The sequence below is a fragment of the Lepidochelys olivacea genome (assembly GCF_965140295.1).
Source record: "Lepidochelys olivacea isolate rLepOli2 genome assembly, chromosome: 11".
Lineage (NCBI taxonomy): Eukaryota > Metazoa > Chordata > Testudines > Cheloniidae > Lepidochelys > Lepidochelys olivacea.
Genome location: NC_140421.1, coordinates 5,775,335 through 5,793,855, shown reverse-complemented (window position 1 = coordinate 5,793,855; position 18,521 = coordinate 5,775,335). Strand labels below are relative to the sequence as shown.

General features: G+C 43.6%; 1 protein-coding gene across 1 annotated transcript in view; it reads left to right on the top strand.

The window, feature by feature from the left end:
• GYPC (glycophorin C (Gerbich blood group)) overlaps positions 1-17,302 on the top strand; it is a 40,393-nt gene extending 23,091 nt beyond the window's left edge. Inside the window, exons 2-3 of the mRNA XM_084643957.1 lie at positions 7,461-7,511; positions 12,769-17,302. Coding sequence (XP_084500083.1) covers positions 7,461-7,511; positions 12,769-12,965 — 248 coding nt within the window. The 3' untranslated portion in view covers positions 12,966-17,302. The remainder of the gene's footprint in view (positions 1-7,460; positions 7,512-12,768) is intronic.
• The last annotated feature ends 1,219 nt before the right edge of the window (positions 17,303-18,521 follow it).

Genomic DNA, 18,521 nt, shown 5'->3' with positions numbered 1-18,521 from the left:
GTGATGTATTGGCAAGACACAAACATGAAGGGCAAGAAGGGTGTACAGTAATTGCATAAAAAACAGATTGTTGTATACATTAAGACTATGTTACTTCTTGGGTCTTAAATGACTGGTAGGATGGATTTTGCATTGGTGATGATAGAGACCTGCTAACTCAGACTTACTTTTGGAGCTCAAGCGATTGTTGAATGCAGGAAAGTACAAGAGAAGAAGAGTTCACGGGAGAGGAAAGATTATAATAACCGAGAGTCATTACCCATTGGACCAGGTATAGATTCTTCCTCACTTGATGGAGGAATTTTCTGCAGCACTCAATATTGGCCTCACTAACATGTTCTCATTGAAGCCAATGAGGGATTTTATCATTGACTTCTCTGGTCGCAAAGTTAGGCGAATACTGAGCACTTTTGAAAATCCCAGCCAAAGTCTTTAGAACAAGATGGGAGGTCATATTAAAAAGATATAGTCTTTTAAGTTATTGGGCTTGAGGCAGCTATTAGTAGGTTCCATTTGATATCTTGTATTATGCTGGAGGTCAGATTAAATGCTCTGGCCTTCCAAGCTATGAATCTATAAAAGGCTTAAATGGGAGACAGGGATTCATGTATTAAGAATGGGAAAAATCCTGCTTTCATTTACATTCAGAGCTGGTTGAATTATTCACTTCAAGCCACTAATCCATTCAGTTTGGCCCTCTCTCTTCTCCACTTAAACAGATCACAATATCTATGAATCAGTCCCATTTGTTTGATGCTTTGTGCAGACATGTTTCAGCCTATGGATTCCTTGAATGCTTTTTGACGCAATCATTTATTTGATATTTGGAATTCGCTCCGTGAGCTGTGATTGGACACAAGTCACATGGGTTTGTTTCTGTTTCCTTATTGGAAGAGCAAACTTTGATATATTAGAAAGTATTCAGCAATTTGACACTGCTAAACAAAAGATCCAATTGCAATATCTAGCCCTCAGGGGCGTTATGTGGACTTGCAACATTCCCTGTAGATTTTTGGGCCCCCTAATCAATGCATGGATTAAAATATAATCACTGAATTGTACTTATGGACTGGTATAATCTTGCTCCATGTACAATAGCTGGGATCCATCTCCCACTATCTTACTCCAGATATTTCAAAAGGTCACTCCCTTCCCCTAAGTTCCATCATAGAATCATAGAATATCAGGGTTGGAAGGGACCTCAGGAGGTCATCTAGTCCAACCCCCTGCTCAAAGCAGGACCAATCCCCAATTAAATCATCCCAGCCAGGGCTTTGTCAAGCCTGACCTTAAAAACTTCTAAGGAAGGAGATTCCACCACCTCCCTAGGTAACGCATTCCAGTGTTTCACCACCCTCCTAGTGAAAAAGTTTTTCCTAATATCCAACCTAAACCTCCCCCACTGCAACTTGAGACCATTACTCCTTGTCCTGTCCTCTTCTGCCACTGAGAATAGTCTAGAACCATCCTCTCTGGAACCACCTCTCAGGTAGTTGAAAACAGTTATCAAATCCCCCCTCATTCTTCTCTTCTGCAGACTAAACAATCCCAGTTCCCTCAGCCTCTCCTCATAAGACATGTGTTCCAGTCCCCTAATCATTTTTTTTGCCCTCCGCTGGACTCTCCCGAATTTATCCACATCCTTCTTGTAGTGTGGGGCCCAAAACTGGACACAGTACTCCAGATGAGGCCTCACCAATGTCGAATAGAGGGGGATGATCACGTCCCTCGATCTGCTCACTATGCCCCTGCTTATACATCCCAAAATGCCATTGGCCTTCTTGGCAACCAGGGCACACTGCTGACTCATATCCAGCTTCTCGTCCACTGTCACCCCTAGGTCCTTTTCCTCAGAACTGCTGCCTAGCCATTCGGTCCCTAGTCTGTAGCGGTGCATTGGGTTCTTCCGTCCTAAGTGCAGGACCCTGCACTTATCCTTATTGACCCTCATCAGATTTCTTTTGGCCCAATCTTCCAATTTCTCTAGGTCCCTCTGTATCCTATCCCTGTCCTCCAGCATATCTACCACTCCTCCTAGTTTAGTATCATCCGCAAATTTGCTGAGAGTGCGATCCACACCATCCTCCAGATCATTTATGAAGATATTGAACAAAACCGGCCCCAGGATCGACCCCTGGGGCACTCCACTTGACACCGGCTGCCAACTAGACATGGAGCCATTGATCACTACCCATTGAGCCCGACAATCTAGCCAACTTTCTACCCACCTTATAGTGCATTCATCCAGCCCATACTTCTTTAACTTGCTGACAAGAATACTGTGGGAGACCGTGTCAAAAGCTTTGCTAAAGTCAAGAAACAATACATCCACTGCTTTCCCTTCATCCACAGAACCAGTAATCTCATCATAGAAGGCGATTAGATTAGTCAGGCATGACCTTCCCTTGGTGAATCCATGCTGACTGTTCCTGACCACTTTCCTCTCATGTAAGTGCTTCAGGATTGATTCTTTGAGGACCTGCTCCATGATTTTTCCGGGGACTGAGGTGAGGCTGACTGGCCTGTAGTTCCCAGGATCCTCCTTCTTCCCTTTTTTAAAGATTGGCACTACATTAGCCTTTTTCCAGTCATCTGGGACTTCCCCCGTTCGCCACGAGTTTTCAAAGATAATGGCCAATGGCTCTGCAATCAAAGCCGCCAATTCCTTTAGCACTCTCGAATGCAACTCATCCGGCCCCATGGACTTGTGCATGTCCAGCTTTTCTAAATAGTCCCTAACCACCTCTTTCTCCACAGAGGGCTGGCCATCTACTCCCCATGTTGTGATGCCCAGTGCAGCAGTCTGGGAGCTGACCTTGTTAGTGAAGACAGAGGCAAAAAAAGCATTGAGTACATTAGCTTTTTCCACATCCTCTGTCACTAGGTTGCCTCCCTCATTCAGTAAGGGGCCCACACTTTCCTTGGCTTTCTTCTTGTTGCCAATATACCTGAAGAAACCCTTCTTGTTACTCTTGACATCTCTTGCTAGCTGCAGCTCCAGGTGCGATTTGGCCCTCCTGATTTCATTCCTACATGCCTGGGCAATATTTTTATACTCTTCCCTGGTCATATGTCCAACCTTCCACTTCTTGTAAGCTTCTTTTTTATGTTTTAGATCCGCTAGGATTCCACCGTTAAGCCAAGCTGGTCGCCTGCCATATTTACTATTCTTTCGACTCATTGGGATAGTTTGTCCCTGTAACCTCAACAGGGATTTCTTGAAATACAGCCAGCTCTCCTGGACTCCTTTCCCCTTCATGTTAGTCCCCCAGGGGATCCTACCCATCCGTTCCCTGAGGGAGTCGAAGTCTGCTTTCCTGAAGTCCAGGGTCCGTATCCTGCTGCTTACCTTTCTTCCCTGTGGGGAAAATATTTGATATCATGATATTTGAGGTCTGCTGGGACAAAGCCTCTGTCTATCTCTGGGACATGGCTTGATGAGATTGGCAGCAAAGCATTATCTGTTGCAAACCCCTGCTTCTGGAACTTGATCCCTCAGAGCTGGAATTTGATGAGTTTCATATCATGCAACAAAGATACCGGCTTTTGGCTGAACATTTAGTTTGGCTGTTTGGTTTGTTTATTGTTGTCTTGATTTGTTTAATACACTGGGGTGGGTAGGAAATTTTATGAAGAACAGGAACTTTTCCAGCTCTCTTCATTTCTGTATGTTTTAATAACTAATGCTGCCATACAATGCCCAGATGCAGTATTTGAGTTACAGTGCTATATAACACATAACGGGCCAGATTGCGCCTAAAAGACACTCAAGCCAGCGTAACGGTGGGACACATTTTTGCAGGGGCAATTTAATAGGCAATACCTGAAAATTTGTCCCCTATGAAACACAGGAAAATAACCAAATGGACACAACAGAAAGACTCAGGAAACACAGGCAGCTGCACTTGCAGCTGAATGGAATAAAGAATTTATTGAGTGTCACACCTTGTGGTCCTTACCCAGGCAAAAACTCCTGGAAGAGCATGGGAGTCTTTGCCACTGTAGGGAATTCAGCCCAAAAATAACAGAGTATACTTCTTGTGCATAGCCGAGGAGGTTTAGAGTTCTACATCTGCTCCAGATTATGGCGGTCACCTCTCTTTCAGACTCAGAGCAGGTCATCTCATTTCATGAGTGCAAACCCACTGTGCTCATCAGCCTCTTACATGCCCAACACTTCGACCAGTCATGGTAGCTTTTTATAATGCCCTCAGTCCTATTAATATAGCAGGTCTGGTAGTTCCCTCACATGCTCGTTCGCCGAGTTGTCAGCTGAGATCCTCAAGCAAGGAAGTGGCCTATTTATGACAATGAAGTTACTTTTGATTTACATCAGTGAAAGTGAGGAGGGAAGTGGGCCAAATTTCTGATCCAAATTCTCTACTGCTGTATAAATTGGAGCAGCTCCAGTTTACCCAATGAAAGGATAACAACCCCATCTCACTGTGGGAGGAGGGCACGTTAACGCAAAAGTGGAGACTCTCCTATTGGCAATCACTGAGAGCTGTGGCGGTTATAGACACATAATCATGTTCACTGGCGTAGTTCCACTGACTTCAGCAGAGCAATGCCAATTTCCACCAGTGGAGGATCTGGCCCACATTCTTCCAAAAGCTTTAAAAGTCCAGTGTCAAAATTAAATCTTAAAGCAGAGATACAATAATACCTTATCAAAAAGCACTTCTATGTCAAGGGCTGGAGATAGGGCATCTGCTTGTTATCTGAATCAGAAGGGCCCTTGGGAATGCCAGGAATGATGGAGAGTTACTCATATACCTTTATAATTAAAGCGAGGAGGATTTGATCTGGAATTAATATTTGGAAGCATCCCTTTGTAGCTTGATATTGCAGTAACCTAGGGAAACGTTTCAGGATTCACACGTTTAGGCACCGTTATATAAAATGGAAGAGTGTTCTTATAATATATTGCTATATAATGGAAGAGTGTTCTTTGTTGATGTGCATCTGGCAAAAAGAAAGGCAATACAGTTTGAGCTTGGGGGGAATGTAGTGAGGCGGTGTGGCCTCCCACAGATGCAGAGGGAGAGGAACCCCTCACTGAGCCCTGGTGGGTGGAGCCAGGTCATGCTTACCCCTCCTACAATGGGTGGGACAGGATGTATTAAAGGCGGGTCTGGGAGCACAGTTGAGCTGGAGTGGACCTGGTTGTAATAAAAGTGTGCAGATTGCATGGAATGGGGTAAACCCTTCATCAGTGCACAGCTTGAATGGGATCGGGTAACGGTGTGTTTGGAAGAATCCTATTCCTAGACCTTTCTGCAGATATTTTAGAGACCAATCCCCCCCCCCCAAGTGCAACTCCATGGGAGGAGAGAATCTGAGGCTGTGTGGGTATGTGCCTCAGCTCCAGTGAGTTTACTGTGCTCTGATATAGAGGGGACAGGTGCAGGCTACAGACAGGGGCTGGAAGCAGTGGGCCTGCCAATGTGTTACCATTGCCTTTCACAGGTCTGGGATGTTCTGGGAACTATCACGGTCTTGGTGCTTCTGTGGGAGGACCTGGGCTTTGGGTGTCTTCCTTCTTCGCATAAACAGACTCTTCCCAGCTACTCAGGTTGTACCCTGATGGAATGATATCCCCCATCCTATACAATTTGTCTTATTAGTCAACCAACAGACGTTGTAATTATATAAACAATACAACAACAATCCAGGTGAAGGGAGCCGCTGTACTATACAAAGCATGGGAAACCTCCAAAAGCCAATCACCTTGTTCATTGCTCTAAAAGATCTGCTGTAGTTCAAAACAAGAATTCTTTCAGGGACGTTCTATGGCCTGTATTATGCAGGAGGGCAGACTTAGGCCTGGTCTACACTTGGGGAGGAGGGGTGGTCAATCGAAGTTACGCAACTTCAGCTTTGTGAATAATGTAGCTGAAGTCGAGATACTTAGATCTACTTACCGCGGTGTCTTTGCTGGGGTAAGTCAATGGCTGACGCTCCTCCGTTGACTCTGCCTGTGCCTCTCGCCCTGGTGGAGTACCGGAGTCAATGAGAGAATGCTCAGAGGTCGATTTATCGCGTCTAGTCTAGACGCGATATATCGACCCCTGCTGGATCGATCTCTGCCTGTAGATCCAGCGGGTAATGTAGACAAGCCCTAACTGATTACAGTGGTCCTTGCTGGCCTTAAAATTACCATCTGCCTTATCTTTCTTGACAGTAGAAGCTGCCAGTCAAATGCTTGCTACAAATTTACCTCCAAAATTAATTATTAGGCGGGCACGGTAATAATTTCCTTCTGAGAATAAACACAGGTTGAGCCAAGTGAAAAATCAGGAATAATTCAGTTGAAATCAGTGGGGTTACACCAGAGTAAAAAATAGTGGAACTGAGTACAGAATCGTACCTGATAACTTTGGCTTATGTCCAACCAGGGAAGCCAATAGGGAAATATCAGTTTATCTCAATTTACTGTTGCATTAACTATCATATTAGATGATAAAGAGGGGAAAACTTCATTGTTTTGTATTTTCTCCAAACGCTACAGCTTCTCATTAGTTGTCCCCCCCTTCCTCCCCCGGGGTTTTTTGTTTTGTTTTGTTGGTTTTTTGTTGGTTTGGATTTTTTAAGTAAATGCTCTTTTTTTTCAGCAGTTTGACTTTTTCCACTGAATTCCTGATCTCAGATACTCAAAAGGACATGGTCAGCTTCTTCTTATGATTTTAAATTGCAAGATTATCTGCTTAGAAGTTATAATCTATAATTTGGCTTCGAAGGGCCACATTCAGATATACATTTTAAAATATGTAATATATATACATTTAATATACATTTTAAAAATAATAAACATGATGATGATGTAGAGATATAATGGTAATTAAAGTCAATAGAACTAAACTGATTTATACCAAATGAGAATCCTGTCCAAAATAGGCACCACTTTTTTGTCCCCATACTGACTTTCCAAGAATAATCACACTGCCCAGATACTCTTAATTTCATCATCCATCAAAAGATGTTACAGGTAAGTGATCATAATAAACAGTAGGTATGTTTCCCTGATGACCAAGAGAATTTGCACTATGTGCTGGCTGTTTCTTTCCCAAGCATTATATTGATACAAAATCACTACCATCCACCCAGTTCTAATTAGATATTTTATGAATGCTTTCAGAGTAGCAGCCGTGTTAGTCTGTATTCGCAAAAAGAAAAGGAGGACTTGTGGCACCTTAGAGACTAACCAATTTATTTGAGCATAAGCTTTCGTGAGCTACAGCTCACTTCATCGGATGCATACAATAAATTGGTTAGTCTCTAAGGTGCCACAAGTCCTCCTTTTCTTTTTGTGAATGCTAAATCAGAGATCTCACTGAAGTGCTACATTTCATGTTACAGAGGTTAAAATACGATCGCACCCTTCAATAGGGGAGCTGTAGTCATACATCATCCAAGCCGTTTCATCTATTTAACTTTTCTATATTCTATTCTATTTGTAGCTGGAGATCTCGGGGGTTCTTCAGCTCCAGTAGATGTGGCAGTAATTGGAGGTAAGTATTGAAAGTTCCATTAGTACAGCATTTCTCAAAATGGGGTCTGTGGACCGCTGGGGATCTGCGAGGGTACTCCAGGGGGTCCACAGGCCCTGCTGATCAACTCCTCCTCTTCCCTCCTTCAACTCCTCCCCCTCTCTCCCAGTGCCTCCTGCATGCCGGGGAACAGCTTTTCAACAGCATGAAGGATTCACTGGGAGGGAGGGTGAGGAGCAAGCATGAGGCGCACTCAGGGAAGGGGGCAGAGAGGCAGGGAAGAGGAGGGGCAGGGGTACAATGGGGGTGGGAAGAGGTGGGGCTTTGGGGGAACGGGTGGAGTGGGGGTGGAGCCTGGGGCTGAGCGGTGAGCTTGGGGGGTCTGTGAAAATTTTTTAATCAAAATGGGGGTTCTTGGGTTGCTAAAGTTTGAGAACCTCTGCATTAGAAGAAAAGAAAACAGGGCTCTTGTCGTCATCTTATAAAATCCCATGCTTGGTCAGCTTTTTATAGACAACACTGTGCAGGTACTATGCAGTATTCAAAAATGAAATCAGAAAAGTCCCAATCCAGCAAAACACTTAAGCACAGACTTAATTTGGATGTTTAATGCTGAATTTTAAATTTTCTGTAGTATTCACATGCGTAAACTTAAGCATGTGCTTAAATAATTGCTGAATTAGCGCACTCTCTCTCTCTCGCTCCTTCTCAGGAGACAGAGTGTTACTATGTTCTATGGAGTCACCGACTAGAAGGGTTAAATCTTCCAAGAAGCTTCAACCCAGCCTCTAATTTTTTACCCATGGCCAACTGAGGAGAAAAGTGATAGAATTTAGACATCTAATGGCCTGAGGCCTGATTCTGATCTCATTTATGCCGGGGGAAGCAGGAGTGACTGGAAGAGGTGAATGGAGTTACACTGTGTGTGAGACTGGCATGAGAACAGAATCAGGACACTTAAATCCAACATTTGCACCTGCAGTTACTTCACCTGCCATTGCCCGTGCATCATTTGTTACAGAGGTCACGTTTCAGGTGCAGAATTAGGGGGAATTTTAAATATATGGCCATGCTTTCCCGGAGGGAATAAAATATTCCAGGGTCTGCCTGGATGTTAGGGTTTCGATGCACAGGGGCTGTCCAGATGTTAATGGTAATGATAACACCTCGCTCTTCTATAGCTAGATAAACTCAGACTAGCAATAAATGTATATTTTTACCAGTGAAGGTAATTAACCATTGGAACAATTTACCAAGGGTCATGGTGGGTTCTCCATCACTGACAATTTTTAAATCAAGAGGAGATGTTTTTTCTAAAAGATCTGCTCTAGGGATTATTTTGGGGCAGTTCTCTGGCCTGCGTTATACAGGAGGTCAGACTAGATAATCACAAAGGTCCTTTCTGGCTTTGTATTCGCTTTGGCACAATATGTCTGCAGAATTTCCAGTCTTGGAGTGGGATGATGCCACTGAGCTGGTAATTCATTGCTTGCACTCCAGCACAGCTCACCTGTACCCCAAAATCCAGCCCTGGGAAGCGGAGAAGGAGGTGAAAAGGGTGATGTTTAGCCTTCCCCTGACTGGTATCTGTCTTTCACATACCTCACGGTGCATCTGGAAGGGATATGTATGGCCACTAGAAACCATTTCCCTCTCGTCTCCGAAGAGAACGACTTTATTACCTTCAAAAAGAAAAGGAGGACTTGTGGCACCTTAGAGACTCGCAAATTTATTTCAGCAGAAGCTTTCGTGAGCTACAGCTCACCTCATGGGATATTCAGGGTGACTCCAGTCAGTGACTGGGGATCTCAATTCTTATGGCTTAAGGTTTCCCCCTTTTGAAACCCAAAGCAGATCTGGCTTCGTAGGGAGCAGTTCCAGAGCATTGCCCGGGGACTATGTGACAACTGGTTGTAGCCGTGGGATGTACTGCACCCCACGGATGGCGCTTCCTGCAGTAAGTGACTGGGGAGCAGTAAAATGCAGGGGGCCTAATGAGGACCAGGCATGCTGAAGGCTCAGAGAGGAGCGGTTTTGGGGGGCCGGAGGAGCTGCTTTGGGTTTCAAGAGGGGGAAACCTTAAGCCATAAGGATTGAGATCCCCAGTCACTGACTGGAGTCACCCTGAATATCTGATGAAGTGAGCTGTAGCTCACGAAAGCTTCTGCTCAAATAAATTTGTTAGTCTCTAAGGTGCCACAAGTACTCGGGTGCTTTTTGCGGATACAGACTAACACGGCTGCTACTCTGAAATCTATTACCTTCCACATCCATCTGTGTCTAGATTCCAGATCATGGCAGAACCTCAGAAATTGACTCTATGTTGAGTTACAGACCTTAGTGACCCACAAATGAGGACACTCGCCCACAGCTCAAAGAACGAATACTCGGGCACGCTAGTGAACTCTTACCTCATTGAGCCAGCTCATTGCTGGTGTAAATCAGGGTAGCTTCATTGATTAGTGCTCTTCCAATTTATAGCAGCTGCTGATGTGGCCCATTATTTTTACAAACATACAGCAACACATTTCCTCGAGTTCTATTCACGCCCTCATACATTTAAACTAACTACAGTTGTCGGATTAAATGAGCAAAGCACTGTACATGGAGAAATGTATTATCCTAGTCTTTTGATTTTCTTTGTGTTTGTTCACTTCCCTGCTAACTCGCTCATTTCAGTAATGCACCAGGGGTATCCCAATCATTAGTGCAAATTAGTGAGGTTCTGATGTATTTCCCTCAGATTCTAGCTCCTGTAACTTTAATTTCAGCTTCCTGTGAATCAGTGGAAGGGAAATTGAATGGTGCTTTGTCTTAGGCTTATTAATACTGTGCCATATCTAAAGCCTATTAAAGCTCATTGTGTCAAGGGATACCAATGTAGTCCTAAAAAAATTGATAAAGCCTCTGTGGAATCACATTATTATTGTAACCGCCACTTCTTTACATGAGCAATTCTCTTTCAGAGCAGTAACTTCAGTCATCATAAAAGCTGGAGGAACTAGTTAACATAATTAGGTACAAATAAAATGGTCTCCTGCCTTAATCCTGGAAGAGTTGCCAAAATTCTCCCCTCACCATTCATGCCAATATTCTCGTATTACTCACCCCCATTCTCATGTCCCTACAAGTGAGCTCAGGCTCACTCTGCAACGAAGAGATATCCTTGTAAAGTCCATCCACCCTTTTGCTATTTTGGTATTATGCACTATCATATGTATCATATGACTTTTAAAACAAACGTTGTATCTGTGGATAATCTAAGCACTATACCCAGATGTACAGACACTCTTCTCAACCTACGTATTATAAAATATTTTAACATTAGCTTAAATAAAATTTGTAAGTATGACCGGGTCTTTCCCCGCCTCTGAGTTAAGACAATCAATGCTGCTCATATCCTTATCTAAGGGCTACTTGGAGACTCAGTGTGTGGCAAGTCAGGGTATAAATCTACAGCAGACTCGCTTGCCGTGTACTAAGTGGCAGCTACCACACACTAAAAGTCCCCTAGTGCGCTTTGACACATTGCTGTTTGACATACTGCTGCAGTACGTCAAAGAGCACTATGAAACTTTTACTCCATGGTAGCAGGACCAAGACAGGCACTTAGCGAGTGGCAGATTTCCTCCCTGGCTTGCCACACATTAAGTCTCTGTGTAGACATGACCTGATTGCTTGTCTAATGGGACAGACTTTTCTCGTGTGTGTTGTTACAGATTTCATACAGCTCATACATTGCATACACAGTCTAAATACGGTTAAAAATGGACTTTGCATGGGGTGATGAGCACAGAAGTCAGGAGAGGCCAATTCCTGCCCCTTGCCTTGGATCCAGAACGTGGGACAGACCCGGAGTCACGTTGGCGTCATCCTTTGTGCTTGGGATTTGCCCAGTGGGTCTGCATCATTCATAGACCGGCTAAGCATGCTTATGCCTTAGTACTGCCAACTCTCATGGTTTTGTTATGACTTTTGTAATATTTAGCATATTCCTTAAAGCCCCAGCCCCTGGAGTCATGTGAACACAGGATAATCTTGGCCATCATTATAGAACAAAGTAAGTTTCTAGCCATCCTGGTTGCAGGGAAAAGTTTAATCTGTGACCTGAGTGCAGACCAAAGGCTCAACACCCAAAAGGCAAATAAAAAGCCCAAATATATTATGTTAAAAAAAACATGACTTTGAAGCCAGTCTCATTATTTCAGGAGAGAGCTGACTTATGAATGCTTGGGGTTGGCAGTACTGCTTAGAATCATAGAATATCAGGGTTAGAAGGGACCTCAGGAGGTCATCTAGTCTAACCCCCTGATCAAAGCAGGACCAATCCCCAGTTTTTGCACCAGATCCCTAAATGGCCCCCTCCAGGATTGAACTCACCACCCTGAGTTTAAGCAGGCCAATGCTCAAACCACTGAGCTACCCCTCCCTCCCCAGCATCTCCTTCCTGGCTCTTTGCTGCAGAAAGAGACAGCACAGGGAAGAGCTCTGAAGCGCCAAGGCATGCAGAGTTCCCCATGGCTTGGCTTCATACTCCTGCAGCAGGAACTGCAATGGTACAGGTTCTGTGCAGGGCCTTTTCACATGCACGTTCAGCATGCCTTTAGGAAGTAGAGTTTCTGGTCTGATAGAGGCATTGCAAGCTATTAGCTAGTCCTGGGGGAGCAAGCATCTACACAGGATTCCTCATTCAGCTCCGGCGTCTCTTCACCAGTCACTAGAAACTGTCTTTGTTTAATTAGAGCACAGGGATGTGGAAGCTGGTAAATACAGAACAGTGTAAGGACATCAAGGGGTCTGTTCCTACCCCATGCGGGGTGCCACCTTAGAAACATTCCATGCCTTCAATTCCTCCTGAAGTCACAGGGAGTTGAGAGCATTCAGCATGGTGCACGATCAGAATCACCTGGAAGTAAGTTGAATTAGCACCGGGGTGCTAACCAGCTCACACATTTTTTCCCTTTGGATTGTCTTGTTTCTTCTCAATTTGGGATGAATTTGTTTCTAAGTACTGAATATCAACCAATTCATTTCGAAGCAGTCTGAATTTTTGCATAGATTTCTGCAGTCCTTTTACTCAGGCCTGGATTGCTGAAATTCTGTTTATCAAGATATTTATATAGACCCCCCCCCATCCCTGCTGTGTCTGAGTGTATTATGATGTATTATCCATATACTTGCCCCCTACTGAATACCCCCGGTTCCATTATGCCCCAGGGTAAAATGTAGGCTATATGTTATCGCTCACTAAACAATTCAAATGGTTCTTCCCTGCTAGGTGTCATTGCAGCGGTGGTTATTGTCCTAATTTGCCTGTTGATCGTGATGCTCAGATACATGTACAAGCACAAGGGCACCTACCACACGAATGAAGCAAAGGGAACTGAATTTGCCGAAAGTGCAGATGCTGCTCTGAAAAATGACCCGGCTCTCCAGGAGGCTGTGGATGAGAGCAAAAAGGAATATTTCATCTGAGCGCAAAGGGAATCCACACTGAGACTGTCTGAGTGCTTCTTTCCCCAAGGGAATCAGTCAGAAACACTACATCAACGAAAGCACTGAGATATGGATATTGCAAGGATAGAGGCAAGCATCCTAATTGAAATGCTACTCCCCCCCGCTTCCCATGAAGAACAGAACACCAGATACCTGGCTGTTGATTTTATTAGCCACAAAGCTGGTCACAGTTGAATTCAATATCAGATCAGAAGAAACAAAATCTCAGTCTGAACGATCAACTGATACCAGATAATGAAATCAAATGTCAGACCTTGACATTTGGTCAAAATAGCAGATGCCAATGGAAGACATCCTCTTAGCGTTAATGATGCCTCCTACATCGATATTATACAGAACGACCTGAAAATGCATTTTTTAGTGGTAATAGAAAAAGTGTTAAACCAGATAAAAGCTGGGGTTAGTGGAACAAAAATTGGTCTATAGTCCAGAATTCTCCCCCCTCCCTTAAATGTGCACTTTGCCAGGTGTGATTTTTTCCCTTTCTGTCCCTCTTCCTTCCCCACCACCCCGCACTTTGTTTTTAAATCAAGGACATGACACACACAAACCCTATAGGAAAAATATGGAACATTTAAGAGCGAAGTATTTTTATTTTTAGCTAGCTCTGCATGGTGACTTGAGGATTGGAAAGTGTTAGAATTTACAGTATATAGTAGGTAATAACCACTAGACTTAAGAAAATGATCCCAAATAGCTATTAGGCTCCTTTCCTGCATACATAGGTAGGTCAATAGTTATTGGCTAGTGCAGACCTTCTGAAACAAATGCTCTCCACTACTAGATTTGGAATGAGAACTCTGGCCCTGGTGTTTATTTGTTTATTTCACATTGGAGAATTCTTTCAAAAACCTGCTGACATTTGGGAGAATGGAGTCAGAATGCGGACATAAATAACAGCTAGAAATGTACCTGTAATGCTACCTTGGAGCAGTTTGTCCATTTGAATCCCATTCTGTCGTATTGATCTTTCTCTCTTTTGTGCCCCTCCCAGCTTTTAAATATATCTTGGTTTTCAGGCAGCCTCAGATACAAAAAATTCCATTGAGCATTGGCTCTTTAAAAAAATAAAATGGACGTGATATGTAAAATGAAATCTCCTGTTCATCACATAAGAATTCACTGTGATGAGTTTATTCACTCCAGCAAGCCCTCTGTCTCACAGAAGCCAACAGGTAGTCCTGGAAATAGGATTAATTGTCCTCTGCACCTGTTTATCACCAGCTAGGTTTATGCCCTTAACTATCCAAAAGGAGGGGGTGGGGAATAATAAATAATAAAATGTGCCTTCGATCAACTACCCTGTTTTAAATCAATAGTTTTCTATGTTTTTCCTGTTTAAAAAAATATTATAGGGTTAGATGTCTACAGTTGTGCTTTCACAACTTGGTGGCTTCATCTTCTCCAATGATCTTCATTTTATGACACTGGGAGCCAGACTGGCTCCTAGAGCCCAGCTTAATACACCAGCGTTGGCCATACAACCACTAGAGGGAGACCAGATCTCCAGGAAAAACTACTTGAGGAATCAAGTAGATTTGGTGAAGGAAGGGGATAGTTTTGTCTCTTTAATTATGTCCTCAAGGCCACTCAGTGCCTAGGGGAGCAGGACTTTGCAGTAGGAGAGTCCTAAAGATTGAATGTTGGCTAATGTTGAATCTTTGCTGTATGCTTTTAACCAAAGAAAATCAAAACCATGCCAACTTACGAAAAGCTTGGGACCAAAATCCACAGACCATTGTACAGCCATATCACATACATCAGCCCACACGATGAGAAAATCCAATAGTCCAGCACATACACAAGTCAAATGTTATGGTGTCATATACTTGATTTTTATATTCGCTTTACCATTTTAATCCTTTCACGACCGCTTTTGAAATAGGAATAAACTTGTATGATTGTTTTGGGCAGAGGAAACTGATTAACCTTAGTAGCGGGTGTACACTTCTGTGCCTGGATTGCCAGAAAAGGAGCTGGGTGGGGAGGAAAGGGGCATCCTCTTCTTGAATGTGCAGAATTCATGTATCTACTCTGAAGTTAAATTCTTCATAGACCTAAAAAAATACATAAGCTTATGCCCTGGATAGGCCCAGGAACCCAGTCTGGAAACAACGTAGACATTCCCTACATTGTGTGAGGTGAGAGGAACAACTTGAACTACATCCCGTGTCATACATGAGACCAGGGAACCCCGCCCCCCAAAAAACCCTCCAGGAGGCCTAGTGGGCCAGGCCCTATTAAGCCTTTTCCTTAAAGTAAACTTCCTGAGTCAACCGTATAGCCCCTTATTTCTATCTTGCATCAATCCAGCCCACATCAGCCACTAGCTGTGGCTGCGAAGAAGAACTTATTCAATAAAGGTTTGTTTGAAGCCTTTCTAGTGGCTGACTGGAACTGTAGTAAATTCTCATCTGAGCAGCCATCTTCTGGATGGACACACAGCAGAAATGAAGCGGTGGTGGGAGGTCCATTGAGGTTGCAAGGAACAAATCGTTTTTCAAGGCTTGGGATTGTTACTAAGCTACTAAGGAACCATGGGATACTGAACAGCTGCACAAGGTACACCAGGCTGTGTTTTTATTTGTTATGGGGGTGGATGGACCAAGCCAAACAAGCCTGAGAGTCATCTCCAGTTGTGAGGCTGATGGCCATCAGGTAACTGTTAGTCATAAAGGAGTGGTGTAAATTGGCTTCAATGGAGTTATACTGATTTACATCAGTTGGGAATCTGGCTCAGTATGTGACTATTTAGGACCCCAAATCTGAAATGACTGCAACTACTGTCTTTGGCTATGGCCCTCCTTAGTAGGTTACTTCATTTCTGTATGCCATTTTCCCCATATTCATGCAGCCAGCTGAACAATCCAAGTGTACAATAACTACATCATCTACCCATCACCAATGAGCCTTTTAGAATATTTTAGAAAAGTAACTTTGGTGCTAGTTATGTTTTCAGTTGTTGTTTTTTCACTGTTTTTTTTTTCAAGTTCAGAGGCTTTGACTCACGCACCCAGAACAGAGAGCAGAGCAGGGATCTGAGGGGTTTTTGTGTTTGACTTTGTAGGAATCAAAGATTGCTTTGTAAAGAAAGAGCAACATTTAACAGTATCATGAGACTGGCAGAGCTCTAAAGGCCCAATCGCTCATCCTCTACCCACACAATACTCCCACTGTCTTCAATCAGTTTGGCCTTAAATCAGTGCATTCCAAAATTCTCATAACTTTTTGGGCTAATTTGCAAAACTCCCCTCTCTGTAAGCCCCATGCTGTGCTAAACAGAACACAGTTTGCAATACAGAGGTGCCTCGGCGGGTGGCTGTAACTTTGGATCAAAAAGAGCTGATAGATTTTTTAAAACAGCACTAAAAAGGTTTTCAGTTAGTTACTCACTCCCATTACTCTGTAGCCACCAACTCAGGAAATAGGACACATTTTGTATGAGCGAATGCCAACTATACATTTGGTACAGAGCTGGGTGGTAATTTTTTGACAAAACTGTTTTCTGTCATAAAATGCCACTTTGTCAAAACAAACTTTTTGTGGGAAAGGGTTGATTTTGACAAAAAACTTTTGTTAGGAAGTTTTCTCGGGTCCAGGATAGAGTTTCTGGTCCAAAACCAGAAACACTCCAGAATATTCTGCTGCTTGAATTCACCTGGGTCCAAGTCCTTACTCCAAATCAGTCAGAGCACAGTTCTGAGTCTCACACACCTGAGCTGAGTGACTAAGCCACTAGGCTATTCTGGGGCAGGGTAATCTAGCTCTCTTTCTTCTGGGTTCCACCCTCCCACCAAAAAAAAAAAAATTAAAACAAAACAATCAAAAAACAGTCTTGGTTTCATCCCAGTGCAGAATGGGAAATTTTTAGAAATCTCAAAAATTTCCACAGGATAGGAAAGCCATTTCATGCCCAGCTCTAATCTGGTACAGATGCTCCTGGTATAGTGCTCTGTAATAACCGACAGCCATTGGTCCACCAGGGACCACTTTGTACATAATGCCCCTGTTCCAAAGCACCAGTCGGATTTTCAGTGCCTTTGAAACTTTGTATCAAATCCTCAACTATTCACTATTTTTCAAACTGATGCCGTTGTGGTTGCATTAAGGCTTTTTAAAAATAAGATAATCGCTAGTGTTAAGAAACGAGGCTGATAACTTAATTAGAAAAACGTGTCTGGAAAGATTCCTGTTGATGTCAGTGGGCTTTAGATTGTTGGCCCTGGAGATTTAAACGTGTCTCATTGAAACACTGTGTTGTTTGTGAAGAAAAATAAAGCCATTTTCAAAATCCATCCTCAAGTCTAGATTAAAGTGAGTTACGTGGACACCTGTTGCTCTACTGGATTTACATGGTACCAACGCCTGAGCTTATGCTAGTGTTTAGTCTAGGGCTGTGCAAACATTATAGGTGCTTAGCTATAATGGTGTAACCCCATTACCAGCGGTGGTGTTACACCGGTGCTACTGAGAACAGAATTTGGCCCATTCAGTCCCAGTAGCGGCCCTGCCTTCCGCTGTTGATGGGAATGCTTACCTAAGCATTCCCAGATGCCAACCACTATCGGTGCCAATGTGGGACCATCTGCCAGCATTTCGGCACTGAAGCTGTGCCCTACCCTTTCGTTACATAGTTAGTGTTCCCAGCACCTTGGCCCACTTTCATCAGTGAAGGTGAGGGAGTAACAACCGAGAAGCATGCATCCCATTCTCTTTCTAGGCAGTTGGTCAATTTCTGCCAGATCTCCTGCCCCATGCAATTCTATTGACTTCAGTGACAGTATTGTCAATCTGGCCAAATAGACACGCAAGCCCACAGATGCCTTCTGAGGCAAAATCATTAGGAGTAGAATGCAAAGCAAACTGTCTCCAACCAGGGACAATGCCTGTGATGCTTTTCTGTCCAGTACCTGGGAGCTGGAAGACTCACAAAAGGTTCCAGAATCCAGGTCTTAATAGCTGCAGTACTAAAAGACGGCAGAGCTGCCTCAGGACAGACAAAGGAAGAGCTTCATCTCTAACCTGTTTTGACTCATAAAATGACTGAATGGCACTGTTGTGTCTATTTATCCCTACCCAATTTCCATTGTAACCAGCCTCCTGTGTAGAAGGGCACCATTGTGTTATTGGGCCACCTTTCAGGCATTTTCTTCACTGCTTTATCTAGTTTCAAGTAAACATGGCAAATTATACTTAGGACCAGACTGGTCTGTGGTGCTGGCCACGCTGGATACAGGACACTGGACCAGACAACTCAGAGACAGTATGGCAATTCCTATGTTCCAGATGGGCTTAGGGTGTAATGTTATGGGTTCAGTGACAAAGTTGTTGGGTTCTTGCATAGTCTTGAGGTTCTATGGCTTGTGTTATACAGGAGGTTAGACTAGATGAAAAACAGTCCCTCCTTGACAGAACAAGGAGTAGTGGTCTCAAGTTACAGTGTGGGAGGTCTAGGTTGGATATTAGGAAAAACTTTTTCATTACGAGGGTGGTGGAGCACTGGAATGTGTTACC